This window comes from Artemia franciscana, chromosome 17 (genome assembly GCF_032884065.1).
Source record: "Artemia franciscana chromosome 17, ASM3288406v1, whole genome shotgun sequence".
Classification (NCBI taxonomy): Eukaryota; Metazoa; Arthropoda; class Branchiopoda; order Anostraca; family Artemiidae; genus Artemia; species Artemia franciscana.
In genome coordinates, this window is record NC_088879.1 from 7100043 (window position 1) to 7118651 (window position 18609).

Consider the following 18609-nt stretch of genomic DNA (forward strand, 5'->3'; position numbering starts at 1 on the left):
GGTTCGAACCTGCAACCTCTCGGACCTAGAACCCGGAACATAACGCTTTACCAGCTCAGCTACTTCGGCTTTGAATACATTCGTTTTTGAATTGGTATATGATGAAATAATTCAGACGTCAAATGCAGACAGACAGACAGACAGACATAACACACATTCTTTTACAGCGAGAAAATGGGGTACAATGGCTCAAGTCCTGGACAAAAGAAATCGAACGGGAGTCCGCCCATTTGATGTCAGAGGCAAAGATTGCATTACAGAACGACATGCTGCATGCCATGTCTTTGACATTCCTTGACATTCTGCCATGTCTCAAAATTCAAGATTTTGTTGAGCGACTATCACCAATGCCAATTCCGCAATACCTTAGTTTCTGGAAAAGACGAAGGACGTAAGTTGTCTATATTTTGATTTGCAATTGTTGTTATATAAATGTTTTACTAATGTGGTGTCTAGAGAAATATTTTACTGACGCATGCACCCCATTTTTCATATTAATTTTTTTTTGGTGCGGGTCAATAGAAAAAATTAATTTGTTCTTCTGAGTAAGGAGTCCCTAGAAATTTAGGATTTTTGTGTGGGGCGCGAGCGGTTGGGGCTCAAATCATCTCTCCGAGTACATTCCTGTTGATTTGTACTTATATTTGGTAATTAAACGATAATTAATTTGCTATGAAGTAGCAGATACTGGTCTAGTGAACATTCGTCTGAGACTAGTATTACAGAAAATAGGAAACTACCGGGTATAATTTGAATTAAAAGGGAACAGTTGTGGGCATCAAGTCATGGGTAATTTTAGAAAAAGCCAAGACATTGTCAAATTGAGTGAGAGGCAATTCTGGCGTCAACTCCCTCTTATTAGGATTGTATGAAAATGATATTAGTTCATTTGTTAATAGATATGTCTTATCCATTATCCGTCCATGCGTCATTCCTAGGGCTTGACCTGACTTTCCTTCAAATCTTGTTTTTGTAAAGGGATGTCAAATTGAACAAGGGATTTGCAAGTAGTTTTACCGTTTTCATTAAAACATTCTTGACTGGAAAAAAAAAATCATGGTCTGTATTTGGATTTATCTGTTTTGGTTCGTCGATTGGTTTAAGACAGGTTGGTCCAAATAATTGGTCAAATAAGTCAGGACTGGTTCATATAATTGTTTTAGAATTCGACTAAAAAAAATTGAAAAAAATTTCAGGAACTTTTTTTTCAATATAATAGTGATTGAAGATGACCTTAATCAGAAGCTTCAAAAGTCAAACTGAAAAATATAAAAGCTAGTCAAATTGATAGTCAAATTTGACAAATTAATTAGTCAAATTAGCCTTAATCAGAAGCAGGAGCTTCAAACGTATGCGTTCTCGAAAAACTGAATCCGCTTTTTTTACATTATAGAATTTTTTTTATTAGCCCAATTATTATCCATGAATTATCCAGTTTTTGATATTAATATATTTTTTTTTGCATTTAATGATACTAAGATCACTATCAAATTTCTGTTAAAGGTATTTAGGACGCAAAAATAAATACGTCAACCCCTGGATCCATCTGAGGTCTTTTTGTGCCCGAAAAGCTCTTTTCTAAGATTTCTAAGCTTGTTTTAAATAATAAAGTTTTTAGAACTGCATCACGTTTTTGTTAGTCTTGCTATGCTGAACCATGTTTTTGATTGAATTCCGAAACAGGTGAATAGTAAAATTTTCTGAACAACATCTATATGCAGAACCTTCAAACACACAACCCATGTTTAGAATTCTTTCGTGCGCCAGAGGTATAGAATGCAATCCAAACTTACAAGACATATATTTGTTTGGTCAGTGGATTTTACCAATGTACACAACATAGTCCTCAGCGCTCAATTCGTTTTGAAGAGGTTACACCAGATTTGTTCTTTCTTTAATTCTAAATTAAGCTAAAAGTAGGGCTTTTAAATATTCTGCGTCTTCTGCTGGTTTTATTAATGAGAAGTTATTCAGTGTTAAACTTATCCTTGATAAGTTTTGAATACTTAGTTTGTTCCTAAACCCCAAAGGATAGATTTTATCCACCAATTACGAAGCGAAATAAATAAGCGAAATAATAAGCGAAAGTAATTATTTCAATCCACCACACTTTTTGTCCATAAAAATTCAAAAACTCCATAAAATATATATATATATATATATATATATATATATATATATATATATATATATATATATATATATATATATATATATATATATATATATATATATATATATATATATATATATATATATATATATATATATATATATATATATATATATGAAATATAACCGGTTTTTTCAAGATATTGAATATTTCTAAAATTCTTATATCTGTTGTTTCCCCTTTTTCATTTAAATCTCCCTTTCACCAGCTTTGCTTTTCAATGTTTTGCTTTTCAACCTGTCAAACAGTTCGTGGTAACCAACTGTCGTAAGGAGCGACCCGGCTCAATAGTAACCAAAACTCTAAAAAACGGAATTTTGATACCAATAGTTACACCATAAGAATCGCATTTTCAACCTGTCCATGAAATGTTGTAATAAATGTAAGGCTTAATAAATTTTCTGATCTTGCGTAAAAGGCTTAGGGTTGTCTTTTTTGTGACAAGGCATGTTTCAGCAGCCAAAAAGTGCCGGTTGGGAAAAACCAATGAAAAGTGAAGCTGGGCTATGAGACGTATTATTAAAAATTATACTGGCTGATGACGAGTAAACATAACCAATGAAAAAATGTTCTACCAATGAATAACTAATGAATAAATGAATTAACCAATGAATATAACCAATGAACCAAGTAAAAATAAGACCAATGGAATGTGGAGCTAGGCTATAAGACGTATTCTTAAAAATTATACTGGCTGGTGACGAGTAAATATACAAGCTATTCAAGGATTAACCACACTTCCATTGTTATGACTAATTTTTATATGTAAATAGTGTTAATAGTCTCAGAACCAAGAGCATCTTTACAAATGTCACCTTTCTTGTTCTAAAATATAAAAAAGGGAAGTGTACTACCAAAGAGTACTCAACACTTTCTAATAAATTTAGTAGACGTTTCAAAGCACCCAACGTTTCTTTTCGCAATTGATGGACACAACGTAATAAATATAATGATATAATAAAGTTTTTGCCTTAAATATTTGACCTTTAATCTCTGATATATTATCCAGCTATAAAAAAAAATCTTTCCATAGACAAAATAATTGCTAGAATATGCAGATAATTCTGAAGTAACTTTTTCATACACAGATTCCAAGAAAGCAGCAGTAGAAATACTAAAATTAATAATAAAAGTGCAAATATTTTGGCTTCACAACTTGAAACCTTAACAATGGGAGAACAAATACTATGCAAAAAGACAAAACAAAATCCAAATAAAATATACTTTTAAGTGTGAGTTTGCTCATTGATACGCCTGTTTTATATTTTCTAATTATTTTACTTTGTTTGTTATTATGCAGGTTTTGTCTAAATATGAGATTCATTTAATTGTTTTTTCTCTTAAGGAATTCTTAGTTAGGTTAGGATTTATGTGCTCTCTTTGGTCCCTCATGTTTTATCTAAGCTAGGCTTTTTAACCCCTCGATAAAGGCTTCCAGATCTGAAGACAAAATATTTTGATTTTTATCATTATTTTTTTTGCATCAAGTAGTCTTTTATTTTTCACTACCTTGAAAATTTCTAAATTGATTATTTTAAACATATGCAATCAATCTTGCCTCTTTAGCTACATTAATTGTTTCATCAAACTTTAATGAATTTTAGGCTCCATATTCCCTTTTTACTTCAATAAGAAACGCAATTAAACGAGACCTTTACCAAAAACTGATCTTTCTTAACCGAAATTTTACTCTTTTTATGACAGATGAAATACTACTTAGAACTTTTAAAATTACTTTTATTATTTTGTTATATTACTTATTTTCTCCTCCTAATCATATTTTATTGTGTTTTCAGTAAAGAGCTTGTTTTTTAGACCTCTACAAATATTATGATTCACATTAGGTATTGGTGAGTTATTGTGATAAGTTATCGTGATTTTTATTAGGCATTGTGATATATTCAGTTCATTGTCATTTTTCTTCATGCTTTCAGTGAGTTTCTTCTGATTGTGCTTTCAAAATGTGACTTATTTTATTTGGCAAATGAATTAAATTTTTAAACTTATTTAAGTTTTTATTTTGTGTCCTCTCTTTGTTTCTCATGTTTTGTTCAAGCTAGGCTTTCTAACCCCTCAATAAAGGATTCCAGATCTGAAGCCAAATACATTAGGACTTCGTTTTGTTATTTTTTGCGTCACTTTTATTGTCTTCTATTTTATTTCTCACTATTTCAATTTTATATCATTGGTTACATTAGTTGTTTCATACAATTTTTATCTATTTCAGCTTTCATATTCGCTCTTTACTTTAATCAAAAACACAAAAAATATTAAACCTTTACCAAAAATATCTTACTTAGCTAAAATTATATACTAAAATTTACTGATTTTATGACAGGTGATAGACTATATTGGACCTTAATATTAATTTATCATTTTCAATAAATTACTTATTTTCTCCTCCTAATTTTTGTTGCCTTTTCAGTAAGCGCTTGTCTTTTAGATTTCTACAAGTATTGTGATTTATATTAGGTATTTGTGAGTTATTGTGAATAGGTATTGTGATATTTACTGTGATATATTCAATCTATTGCCATGTTTCTTCATGCTTCCTGTGAGTTGCTTTTGATTGCAATTTTAAGCTTCGACGTATAATATTCTTTCTTCTTGTTTAACCACTATTTTTTTTAGATTTTTTACATTTTATCAGCTTGGCTTTATATAATTTTTATTAGATTGTGGATTTCTGAAGTATATTTCAGCTTAACTTCATCCCCCCCCTTCCACGCAACCCTTTCTCTAGACGTAGCTTTAGGCTATATGCTAAAGTTTGCTGTGTCATTTTTCAAATTCACACTGTTAAAGATAAATAAGCACACACAATAATGTAAACCAATAAGATAAGTAAGCTTCTATTGTCCAACCTAGGACTATTATCCAGGTATAAGTGGGAGAAGAGGCTAGGATGCAGTTAAACTGAAATCAATTCTGGAAATCAAACAGATAGAAATTTTGAACAAAGAGAAGTAAAAATATTGTAAATTTACTGTTCAGCTCAGAAGAAGAGATAAATTTTCCCCGAGATTGAAAGGTCACAAAAAGTGGTATTTTGCCCCGAGGTCGTTTATACCTCTCAGTACCCAAAAGCCAACTACCACACCACCACCGACCACCGCCAAACCCCCGTCACAGGTTCTTTTTTTCATCCGCCTCCACTCACTCAGGCCTTTGGACCTTTAACTGTAACCTGACTTCACATCAATCTGCTCAGATAATTAATTCAGACTGCTCAGATCAGTAATTCATTTGCTAGTGTTTTTTGGGTATCAAGGTTTTTATTTTCTTTTTGTTTCAGGTAATTTGAGCCGCGCCCTCTTATCTATTAATTGCTTATATCACGTGATTAGAGTTATAGATGTCGCTATTTAAACACAATCACTGGATATAGCAGTATAGATAGCTTGGAACTTAAATCAAGAACCTTTTCATAGATGGATAGAAACAGATTTGAAATGCTACAAATGAAATTAAAATCAACCTTAGTGTTTGCTTCACAAGAACAAGAATCATATCCATCTACTTTTTGTAGACATTTTTGAAATTAAATCTGTTGTAAGTTTGAGTCTTCTCTAAAAGTAGAGCCATTCATTAGCAAGACTACGAATCACACAGTTTAATTTCTCTAAAAAACAGCACAATCCACCCTCCCCTCTCCCAGGAACACAAACGAACTTAAATTTTTTGGGTCTTAAGACTTGCAATTTCTCATATTAGAAGTAGTGCAGTCCCACAGTCCTGAAAGTATATATTCACGCCTTAGGCAAGATAGTGAATTCTAACCAAAATAGTTATGTTTAAAGAAATGCCTGGGAAGTCAAGCTCTCTTGGAAGCCAATCAAATCCTGACTGCGTGAAGTATACAAGGGCTTACAACCCTAATCTCTTCGAAGTTTCGCTAATCTCTCCCTCTTTGATCATTTCTAATTGCAAGTTCCGGCCCCATTCGTAGCGGCCGATCACATCAATTAGCCCTAGAGTGAAAGTTGAAAAGCTGGATTTTAAGATTCCCCTCCTCCTACCTGGAATTTAGGGACTTCATAAATCTCATCAAAACCTACATAATTCAAGCATCCCCAGAAATAGATGTCTTTAGTATATCTTTACCCTTATGGTGCTATATGGTTCATTTTCACTGGTCTTGGCAGATCGACTTCAACGTTAGTTCAAAGTTGCCATAGATTTTGTTACTTTGCTATGTTACAAATTTTGCAACAAAGACACGGACTTAGCTACAAATTTTATTGATGAAATTTATCTATATATGCTTAAACGACACCATAGCTCATTGCAGTTAAAAAAATAGTCGAGAATATTGCAGAAAAAAGCCCTCAAATATTTATATTACCAATTATAAGAAATAACTCAAAACTATGTTAAAGTTACCAACCCCCCCCCCAAAAAAAAAAAATAATAATAAAGGAGCACCGAGCACACTTTACAAAAGAATTCATAGAATCCTGTTAAGTTACCATCTAGTCCGTCTCTTTAACTCATAGATAACGTTTGTAAAAAAATAAAAAATAAATAGTCATCATTAATAATTTTTATATTAAAAATTTTTATATAAAATTAACTTCGTTCAAACATTACAAGTATGTATATCACAACACAGAAATTTAAAAGAATCACATTCGCGAGTCAACACAAAACTCGAATTAAAATTGAACACAAATAAAAGATGTGCATATAGTCAAACAGTACAACACTAAATTATACCAGGCATCAATAGTGCTCTTTAATAAAGTTTATCAGCCCGTTCGTAGACGCGTCGTGAGTTAGCACCGGGTTGTTGTCTTGCAATTCTGGCTCGATTGCTTTCGCTAGCTGCTTCCCCAACTCCACGCTATAAGAAAACAACTTTAAAATCGGTTGTGTAAGTAGAACAAACCACAAGCAAAATTAACATACTAGGAATTGTTATGAAGCACAAAGTAGGGATAATATAAAACAGGATAACATAAACAATGTTCAAGAAACAAATGAAAAAAAAAAAAATACAAATCTCTGTCACAGCTCTAATATCAGTTTCATAAATTCGCGACTTCAAATTTTAACAAAAAATCGTTCGTAAATTCCTTTTTATTATAAAAAAAAAAGAAAAAAAAGACACTATTCAAAAAGAATATGGTAAAATCCAAAAAAGCAAATAATTAAATAAGCCATAAAATAATGTCATGCAAAGCTAGCGAAAATTTCTCCAATGGCGAAGTCGAGGCGAGAACATTTTCCTTAATAAACATTGACATAAAATTTTGTGTTATGTAATCATGAGTTTTCCCTGTTTCCCTATAATTATTCGTGAACTGCACCAAATATGTAACTGGAAGCAATTCTTCGTTGCATTTGTTGATGCAATGTCAAAATTTTAAAGATTTTGACTGATTGAAGTTGGTCTACCCTATGAACGTTTTAGGACCCAAATTAAAAAATTAAATTTAAAGGATCAAAATAAAACTAAAAAATCCAAATAACTTAAATAGCAAAATAAAACGTATATCTTGTAATGAACGTCAATCATTGCCTGGTAATCAAAGTGATGATATAAATAATAAATATATTTGAAAGACATATAATTAAGACATAAAAATAAAAGGCAACGATAAACGTAAAAAAATCAATGATATAAACACAAATTACAAATTCTCAACAAGTTTCAATAAGAATTCGCTAATGGACCCCTTGCCTTTGGGACAGTCAGCCGACGTTGAGGTTCACAAAGTGATGTTTAAGGTATCTATTGCTCTTAAGCTAAAATATTGATATAAATAAAGTAAAAAAGTTTGTTCCCATTAGGTCTAAAAGCTTGAAGTCAATTAGCCAAGATTTTCCTTAGTCAACCCTCGGACTAATTTGTACAGACTTGATTTTGATCCAAAGTAAGGATTAATAACAAAGAATACAGAATAATTACCGAAACAACAAATTTAGCTGCTCCTGTTGCATTGTAGAGTGCTAATATCAGTCATCTAATGTCCTTTAAATTTCCTACTTTATTTTATATAAGGCGCCAGATGTTACACTGTCAGCGGCGCTAGTAGTTTTGAATCTCATCTCCACATGTCAAACTGCCGGTGGCGCAACTCTTACCGAGTTTCCCATTCTCTTTAAGTCGCTCATTAAGGATAAAATCATAATATGTGCATTTACTTGACTTTAAGTTAGATCAGCACCATCTGTTGTAAACTATAAGAGGGTGTAAACATAGGAAATCACTTGATAATGATCTTAAAAATTTACATGATGCTGGCGTATTAAGCAAGTCACATATTTATTTTCGTCTAGGGGGGTAAACAAAGACGTTGTAGTAATTTTCGTTAATTACCGAAATTAATTAAACGTAGCTATGTTACCACTTTACGTTAATTAACGTGAAGTTCGTTTCCTTTCTTTTCACTCTTTCTTATGCAAATTAATTAGTTTGCTTGAGTTTGGTCCTTAAACAAACGTATTTTATGAAACTGAACGCTCGAGCCAGATTTTACAGCCCAGTTGTAGTTTTGTCTCTCTTTGTGAAATAAAAAAAAACAACAATCGGGTGAATTTTCAATTAAATTAATCATCTCAGTTAAATTGTTCAATGTCAATTCAACCAATCAAAGCATTCGATCCAATTTATTGAATTTATTATGAGCTGATATCTCTGTAAGACCTAGCAACGATCAGAACCTATAACTACTGAAAAGGTCATACTACAACTACTACTAACAAATCACCGCAGCACCAAGCCGCTTTATGCCCGCACACCTAGCCAAGCTCCTCCTTCATCCCAATCTATCCAAACCTCACTCTTTACACACTCCCAGGAAGTTCACATTTTTCTCAAATCTTTGTTTATGACATCCTCTCACCGCGGACCACAACCGCGGACGATCCACCACACCGCGGACGATCTGCTTTCCCATTAGTTACACTACAGAAAAACAGAATTTACTTTAAAAACTTTTCATTCATATTTTTCACTTTTTTATAGCCTATATCTATTCTCATAGTTCCAAGTCATTCTGATTTTTACAGATTCACAGGTTTTCACGTTTTTAACTTATTTACGCATTTGGAACAAATACACACATATAAAAAAGACAATTGGTTTTATATACAGAAACAGTTGTAAACTAAATAAAATTGCAAAAATAAAACTATTATTCACAAAGGGAAATAGGAACGACGACAACTTACCCCCAACGATCAAAGGAATTGATATCCCATAAAATTCTTTGCACAAATATGCTATGCTTGTACATCGCTAAAAAGAAAAGAAATTTATTTAGCTGTAGAGTCCTTCCGTTACCTATAATAACTAACGCTGCTCAAAAAGGTACTACCATTTTATGACTCGCTCGAATGAACCTTCTGGGAATAATCTAGCACCACGAATTAAGCACGGAGTGGGAGTTGTGCTGACCTCGATTCAGTGTCGGATTCAATTTTCTTTATTGCGTTCAGCGCTTTTCGCTGCTTGTACTACTTATCTCTGCTTAATCAGATTGCCCTACACCAGTGCTGGGCTCCCCTGGAGTCCCCCCATGAAAGAATTCTCCCTGGAAAATTCCCACTTTTCCACCCATTACAGCTTTCTGTTTTCAGTTATATGGTTTTTTGGTTTTTGCAGGGTATTAAGAGTTCACGGGTAAGAAATTTGGGCGTTAATTAAAATAAAAAGAATACAGTAATTTTAAACCCTTAAGTCTTATTTGGGCCACCCCGAAGAAACTTTCTAGTCGACGGACTTTTTTGGCCATATGGGGGAATTCGCAAAAAAAATCTGTATGTTAAAAAACTTTTCATTTTATAACTTGGTTCTGTTTAATAATACACTTATATAACTCTAAAACTTATTCAGTGGCAATTTTCCGTCATTTCAGAGCATTGATTCTTATGTAATTCCGAGTTCGAAGTTTACTTATTATTATTTTTTTAATTTAAAGCTTTTGACACTAGAATCTACTGAAGAAGTATAAGTATCCAAATTGACTTCTGAAGTGCTCATTAGGAAAAACTTCATTTTGAAGGGCTTCAAGTAACTAAACAATCTGCAAGATAGGGAATTATTTAAAAATAGTTGAGTTTTCATATTTCTTCACGCTGGGCAGGACTTTTACGGATCTTGGTCCGTGTCAGGAATGTTAAAATGCCTCGTTAAGAAAGGCAATAAGATTAGCTTCAGTGAAAACACGCTTGAGAAAAAAAAACACATCAAAAAACAAAAAAATACATCAAAAAACACAAAAAACGCATCAAAAACCACACACTTGAGAAAAAAAAACACATCAGGGTTGCTAGCCCGTTTTTAAAAACCTTGAAAAGTAACTCAGTACATGAACTTTACCGTCCGTGTTATGCTACGTTCATTAGAGGATTTTCATGTCAAGATTGGTAGAGATGGGGATACAGAGTATCCCCAAATATTGTGTTAGAAGATAAAGCCGTAACTCTTATAGACTAATGGAATTTTTTAGCTATAAGAATCTAGCTATAAGCAATATTATGTTTAGTAATAAAATAGCCCACAAGTTAACATGTTATTCAAATGATTGTAAGACAGCTAACTTTGTTGATTATTTTATTATAAATGCAAGACTAGTAGGCAAGATAAATATTACATTCTAAAAAGTATAGGAATGATGTTACTGGTATTATACGAATTGCTTAGGACACCCCCCTGACTGACCCTGTCTCAAACAGTAATCTGATCAAAATAAAGTTCTATTCGGCTTTCTAAGGCTAGAATGAGAGAAAGGCCAATATTAAATTGGCCAATTGAGATGACTATGATGAGTTTTGTACATAAAGGATGACAGATTGTGGAGATTGCCTTCTTCAGCCAACCACCCAAGGCCAAAAAAGGCAATGGGTGGCCGTTTTGCCAACGCCAACCGAAAAACAGGTCGTCCTCAAATGAATTGGGATAAAGTTCTCATGTGCTATTCTGTTTTTTTTTTTTTTTTTATTTCGTCCTTGTTCATTCAATCTACGGTTACAGGTTCGAGATAAAAGTGACTCATGGCAGAATGTAAAGGAATATATAATTTTGGCTTTTTTGCTCGATAGGGGGCTTAAGGCTAGAATATAGTGGAACTGCAGTCAAAATGTTTTAACAACAATAAGTTTCCATGAAGGAAGAATGGTTTTCATAGCATTTTCTCCTGTCAACAGCGTAAATCCTTGAATTATACCCAAACGCATGCTTTTATGGCCAGAAAATATAAACCTACTTAGTTTAAAATCGTGACAATTGAAATGTAGTCAGTTAACTTGGTAACAGCATTACAAAAGTTGAAGACAGATTCTTTTGCATAAAATAGATCGCTGTGAAGATTAAAGCATGAAATAAAAAATGAGTCTGTGAAGAACCAGGTTAAGAGTTTGAATGGAAGAGTTTTTTTTTTCATTTTGTTCAGACTTATAATGTACTAGTCTGATTCGAGTTCTTGTGAAGCAAACATTAGGCAGAGAACATCCCCATTATTTAGTAAGTTGCATTTATATCAATTTCTGGATTTTCCGTCTATTCTGTCACTTGTCTTTGTTTTTCTACTCTAAGCTAAACCGGTTTTTCAGTGAGTTAATGGATGAAGAACTGGTAAATATGAAGAAAGTGAACATATAAGTAAATGCCATTTCATGTGCTCTTTCTGAATATAATCGCTTTTCTTGCAAATTCGATTTTAAGCCCTTTTAGGACCCTTGAAAATAACAATATCATTCTGTATGTTTTTGGTATAAAAATGGGTTATAACAATTGTTTCAAGCTTACTATTAATTGTAAATTTATATGTTGTGAATGGTAACATTGATTTGTCGAGATTAAGTAGAATAACGAACAAGAAAACTAAAACCAAACCTGTCATCTTTTCTTCTTATTCTGTTATTCTTCTCATTTTATGTTATTCTCTTACTCTTATTCTTTTTATTAACTGTCGTCTCACCAATATGTCAAAAATGTCAAAGCCGACAGACAAAACATGGCGGATAGAAAAATAATTTTTTTTTCAAATTTTGTATCGAACTTAATCATGATAAATCAATCCTCGTGGATTGAAAAGTAAAAAGTAAGTTTGGAAACAACGTTTTAAGCCTTTTCTATACCCAAAAACTAGAAATTTTTGGATCATCTTTAAGGGCTCAAAAAAGACTTAAATTTGAATTTGTAAGAGAAGCGATTATTATATTCTTAAAGAACATAAAAGAAGCGTGAAGTGGTATGTTCATTTAATTCGTAAGTCATTTACCCAGTAATTTTGTTTTGGTTGGGGAAGGGCAGGTTTTTTTTTTCACGGGTGTACAAAAACAGTTTAAAATCCACTTTAAAAGGGGTGCCTTGAAATACGCCCTTTTTTCCTCAAAAGAACCCTTTAGTTAGAACAAATAAAGACTTGACAATAAATAAATAAAACAGAAAAGTAACATGAACTTATCCTGTAATATGAACATCGAAATATTTACCAAAGAACTGAACACGGGCATATAATTCGTAAGTCAACTATCCTGTAATTTTTATTTCGCTGGGGAAGGGTAGGTTTTTTTTTAACGGAGATACAAAAAAACAAGTTAAAAATGCACTTTAAAGGGGGTGCCTTGAAATACGCCCTTTTTTCCTCAAAAGAACCCTTTAGTTAGAACAAATAAAGACTTGACAATAAATAAATAAAACAGGAAAGTAACATGAACTTATCTTGTGATATGAACATCGAAATATTTACCAAAGAACTGAAAATAAGCGCTATAACATAAAAGTACCAATTTATTTGCAAATATATTTGTTACAGCTGGTAAAGCATTTGCTATTATCAACCGTCTCTATTTGGCAAATTTACTATTTATTTCAGCATTGCACTTGCAAAATTTTAGCACCAAGAGCAAAAGATTAGGGGAATATGGTGTCCCCCCCATTCGTAGAGGTTTATTTAGTTTGATTTAGTTTATTGCATTTTGGTCAGCTACGTAAGATACGCCAAAAAGCCACAACCCTATATCATCATTCTTTCGCCATCCCACCTTCTACCACTTTTCCCACAAACAGACTTTAGGGTGTTTATCATACAAGTACCCATTTTACTATTAAGGCTATTGAAAACATTTATTACCAATCCTGGATCTGCTACAAGCGGTAATTTTTCTCCACCAGCCAGTTTCTTTTCTTTAGAAACACATTTTAAACTTTTAGTTGCTAAGGGCTTTTTTTTAGCCATTTAAGGGCTTACAATAAAATTACCCCCAGAACCGATTATTGAAGAACATAGAAAAGGTATCAAGTGATGTTTGCTGGTTTTGTACAGAACTAGAACTACAGGCTCCTCGGCCCTTAAATTCAATGGGGGGATGAGGCCTGCAATTCTGTGTTTTCCCACATCCCTCACGCTTAACTTCCCCAGATTTTTCCAGGTGCTCATTTAGAGCTGGAATAAGTTACTAACTTGCTTTTGAATGGCTTTAGCCTGTGAAACCAGCACATGCTATTGTAGGTCTAGGTATAGATATAAAGGAGTACTATCAAGGGTACCAAAACTTGACTATATTGAAAATCCTATACATGTTTTCATGAAACTTTTTGACAATAAACCAATCGCTCAATTCGCTAGCAAAGAAGAAAAATACAATTTTGCCGTCAAAATTTCAAATGAAAATAACAGAAATATCACAGAAAGGGATTTTAATTCGAGTAATGTCCACTAAATTCCCGTCGTTATGATTGATAACTAAAATTTGAATGACCTAAATTACTAAATTAGATACAATTTAGTCGTCATAAATTGTAAATTTTAAGCAAAAATTTACTACAATCGTAAAAGATAAGCCTGCCACTTTACCCTCACCCAAATCTATCAAAACTGTTTTATGTGAAGTTGATTGATTTTACAAAACCAAAAAGGGCAAGCAGTATTTATATGTGAAGCCTCAAGGCAAGCAAGTCTTTCTCATCGTAAACATTGTAAACAGTCAGAAGATATCATTAGAAGGGTTCTAATGTTCTATGGAGTTTGTTGTGGCAACATGTTTTGCTTTTTTCCTGGGGATCAAGTTAAAAATTTTAGGAACCTTTTGAAGAGAGAGGGTAAAAGAATTTTGTCTATGGACGTCCTATCATCCTCCATAAAAAGTCGGGCTAAAACATTTTGCTTTTGATAAACAAAAGAAAAACACCAAACAATCATGAAGTTTTCGTTTGTCCATAAAAACAGAGAAAAGAGACGTATCCCCCTTACATACACTGAGAGATTCAGGGGGTGAGATGACCCCCCCCCCCAAAAAAAAAAATCTGGTGCCCTCTTTCCCTTTTTTCACTCTTGTTTTTCGTATAAATTTGTCAGTACGATCAATTACCGGCACCTTTGTCAGATTGCCCCCTCCTCCAAGATTTTCCTCATTGGCGCCCTTGTCACACTGAGCCTCTCCCAAGATTTCGCTTTAGATCCGCCCCTGCCTTCACAGTGGACTCTAATTCTACTACGAAGGGAAATGGGGCTGAAAGATTCTGTCCTTCACAATTGACCGTCCTTTGAAGTATTAAATAAAAAAACAAGTTTTTTCAACTGAAAGTAAGGAGCAACATTAAAACTTAAAACGATCAGAAATTGTTACGTATATGAGGGGGTTTGCCTCTCGTAAATATATCGCTATTTACAGCATAGTTCGAATTTTGTTCCAATTCTTTAAGAATGACCCCTGAAATCACAATGGGTTTAATTAGAATAAATACCTCTTTTGAAAGTACCTAAAACTCCTTGAAACCTCTACAGTAGAGTTTTCTGATACGCTGAATCTGATGGTGTAATTTTCATTAGGATTCTATGACTTTTAGGGGGTGTTTCCCCCTTGCTTTGAAAATAAGGATGATATTCTCAGGCTCTTAATTTTTGATGGATAAGACTAAACTTGATGAGACTTATATATTTAAAGTCAGCATTAAAATCTAATTCTTTTGATGTATCTACTAGTATCAAAATTCTATTTTTTATTGTTTTTGTTACTATTGAACCAAGTCACTCCTAAGAGTTCGGTACCACGAACTGTTTGATAAAAAGGATCTTGTCTCACTGAACCAACAGGAAGAATTATATAGTGGCTAAGAAAATTTCAATTTATTAAGCTTAATGGTACCACAAAGAAGCTAATAGCAAACATAAATCTAGACAGTTTGACCACATCGTTAACGTCTGCATGTCTAAGAACTCACCCAGCGGATTTTCTGTCTCCTAAGCACAGAAATACACAATTTTATATTTTTATGGCATGATCTTATTTTATCTATATTTTATTGATTTTTGTTGTTGTTTTTCTTTTACTAAGTGTTAGATGCATCAAACCACCCTTCAAATATTTTCTTAAGTAGTTTCATTTAAGTGAAAATAATAAGTTTTGGTGTCACAAGCATGGATTAGAAATAATTAGAGGGTGGGCCCCCTTATGCGTGTTATTTTTCACCCCACGTCCTTGTAAGCAAAAATAAAGATGCGTCAAAATTTTAAAATACCTTGATTTTCGTTAAAATTTACATCTTATTTTATCTATATTTTATTGATTTTTGTTGTTGTTTTTTTTTAATAAGTGTTAAATGCATCAAACCACCCTTCAAATATTTTCTTAAGTAGTTTCATTCAAGTGGAAATAGTAAGTTCTGGTGTCACAAGTAAGAATCAAAAATAATTAGAGGGTGGGCCCCCTTATGCGTGTTATTTTTCACCCCACGTCCACGTGTAAGCAAAAATAAAGATGCGTCAAAATTTTAAAATACCTTGATTTTCGTTAAAATTTACATCTTATTTTATCTATATTTTATTGATTTTTGTTGTTTTGTTTTTTTAATAAGTGTTAGATGCATCAAACCACCCTTCAAATATTTTCTTAAGTAGTTTCATTCAAGTGGGAATAGTAAGTTCTGGTGTCACAAGTAAGAATCAAAAATAATTAGAGGGTGGGCCCCCTTATGCGTGTTATTTTTCACCCCACGTCCTTGTAAGAAAAAATAAAGATGCGTCAAAATGTTCAGATACCTTGATTTCCGTTAAAATTTACGTTTTAAATTTACGTTTTAAATTTACGTTCAAAATTTACATTTTAAAATTAAAATGGTGAAGATTTACGCATCAAAACACTCTTTATGTGCATTACAACCAACAGAAAAATTATATAAAATTTTGTTTTTCTAGTAAGAATAGACCGATGATGGAGCCAGGGGGCGAACAAAATCTTCATTTTGGTGTCCTTGGTACCTTAAAAATTGTATATTCTCAGAGCCATTCCAAGGGCTGGTGGCGCCCGGGGAAAAATTAATTAGAGCGTCCCTGCCGACTCAAATATAAGCAAAAAATGCCAAACCGTGTGACAAATTTGACCGAATTGGGCAGTCCTCCAACTGTTGCTCCCCAACCACAGAGCCCAGGGCAGCTTGCCTCATCCTCTCTTTAACCGGCTCTGTGGACCCTATAGATCTACTTTATTTACTTTCGTATGATAACTGAATACTTAACTCACTAAGAGTAAAGCCACTCGGAGTTTACTTTTTCGTATTTTCTCGGAGTAATTTAGAAACTTCATTAGCTGATTTAATTATCGTAGGCCCGTACCAGGAATGTTGAAGCATCTCTTTCAGAGGTTCACCGAAGAGAGATGCTGTTGATATATTATTGAATAATTTAATTGTAATTTATAATTTTATGATATTGTTTATATTTTTTAGGAGAGGCTCAGCAAACAGAAATTCTTGATAAAGATGCTATAACTCTCGGAGAAGAAACAGGAGATGATGCTGTAAAACTGCCTGCTGCCAAAGAACAGATTCTAACAACCCCCGCTGTACGAAAAATAGCTATGGAACACAACGTAAGTGAAGCCACATATAACTTTTAATCGAGGTCGTATTCAGAGGGTTTGAACCCCCACCCCTCTCCAAAATGTTTGCCCGACTCGCAAAAACGTAACAAAATGGAATATAAACAATTTTTGATGCTTTTTTTTATAGTTTTTTTTTATTTATTTGACATTCAGAAGTACAAGTCAATGTGCATTTGGAGAATGAACGCATTTGCCAGACCCTTGGCACAATCAAGCGTACTGTACACAGTAGATCATCCAAAGTTATGACCAGATTGTACAAGGGTCTTGTGCGACCATTGCTAGAATTTGGATGTAGGGGTTTAGGGGTGTTTGTCTATTGTTTAGGGGTGTTTACAAAACCCCTAAACAAGGGATGATCAGCAAAAAATAGAATATGTCAAAAGACGGGAAACATATGCGGTTGATGGATCTTCCAGAATCTTGACTATCTATCTCGATTGAATAAGCTAAATCTCCCAAGACTTGCGTACAGGCGTCAAAGAGGTGGTTTTATAATGACCCATAAGCTTTGAATTATGACCCCTCCTGTCAAAGGCCATTTCAGTTGGATGAATCCTTCAGGACAAGAGGGCATACTAAGAAGTTGTCCCGGAGACGGCAGATACCGGAGTCCACAACCACTTTTTCTCCAGTAGAGTGACTGCCCATTGTAACAATCTTCCTGATACTGCTGTCATTGCTCCCTCCGTCGATGCCTTTAAAATTGTTGTTGACAAGAGTTGGTCCATAAAACTATGGAAGACAAAGCGGGATGCAATTCAGTCGATGGCTCCCTATCATCACTGAACTGTGATTATACAGCATTCGCCGATCAGCTTCACCGAAGAGAGAGCTATTCTCCTCATATCTCTTAGAAATCGTTCAAATTCGGGATGCAATTCAGTCGATGGCTCCCTATCATCACTGAACTGTGATTATACAGCATTCACCGATCACCGAAGAGAGAGCTATTCTCCTCATATCTCTTAGAAATCGTTCAAACAGCCCAATTATAACCGACGGGAAAGATGTAATGCCAGAAGTTAAAATAGTTCTTAATCACATGAAAGTTTTTTATAACTTGGCAACTTAATAGTTGTCAGGAATTGACAACTACAGGAATTTTACCGGTCATGAAAATGTCACTAATTTTGCCTTATTTTTAAACTGAAAAAAAAAAAAAAAACAAGAAGAGCCAAACGCTTGATGGCGTTGGTGTTTTTTTTCTCCACCGCCAATTTTAACGCGTGCAAGTTGATACCACCTTTGACCTATACCACTATGATAGTGAAAGTTAAATTCCGTACATTTTTCGGTTGAAATGAGGGAAAAGCTGAATTTTCGGCTATTTGCCATAACCGTGCTTTGAAGCAATTTTACCTTTTCTTATTACTATTAAATTTTCCTGAACCACACCTTTAATGGGGTGCTCAGTAGGTTGCTAGTCCTTAGCAATTTAAACAATCTATACTTGAAGGTATCAACAGATGGCATCGAAGGAATAAATCTCTAGAAGATAGTTTCAGTTAAATAGGTAGTGCAGAACAGATAAGGCTATTTCAAAGCTGAGGAAACTCTGTCCTATGTGTTTTCTCCTTCAGGTAATGTGAGTGAGCTGATCA

General features: G+C 33.5%; 1 protein-coding gene and 1 long non-coding RNA gene across 5 annotated transcripts in view; one reads left to right on the top strand and one right to left on the bottom strand.

Annotated features, from left to right (window-relative positions):
* LOC136037762 (glucose-6-phosphate isomerase-like) overlaps positions 1–18609 on the top strand; it is a 130258-nt gene that overhangs the window by 96344 nt on the left and 15305 nt on the right. The window contains exons 1-2 of one of the 4 annotated variants that reach the window (XM_065720568.1): positions 11455–11642; positions 16851–16993. In XM_065720568.1, the coding sequence (XP_065576640.1) occupies positions 16982–16993 (12 nt within the window). In that variant the 5' untranslated portion in view covers positions 11455–11642; positions 16851–16981. Of the gene's footprint in view, positions 1–11454; positions 11643–16850; positions 16994–18609 lie in introns of those variants that run through there. The other 3 variants (XM_065720564.1, XM_065720565.1, XM_065720566.1) reach the window with 3 other exon arrangements.
* On the bottom strand, positions 6705–9436 carry LOC136037768 (uncharacterized). Its single transcript, XR_010620036.1, has 2 exons — positions 9350–9436; positions 6705–7016 (listed from the first exon to the last, which is right to left on the bottom strand). It is a non-coding gene; the product is annotated as an uncharacterized LOC136037768 (long non-coding RNA).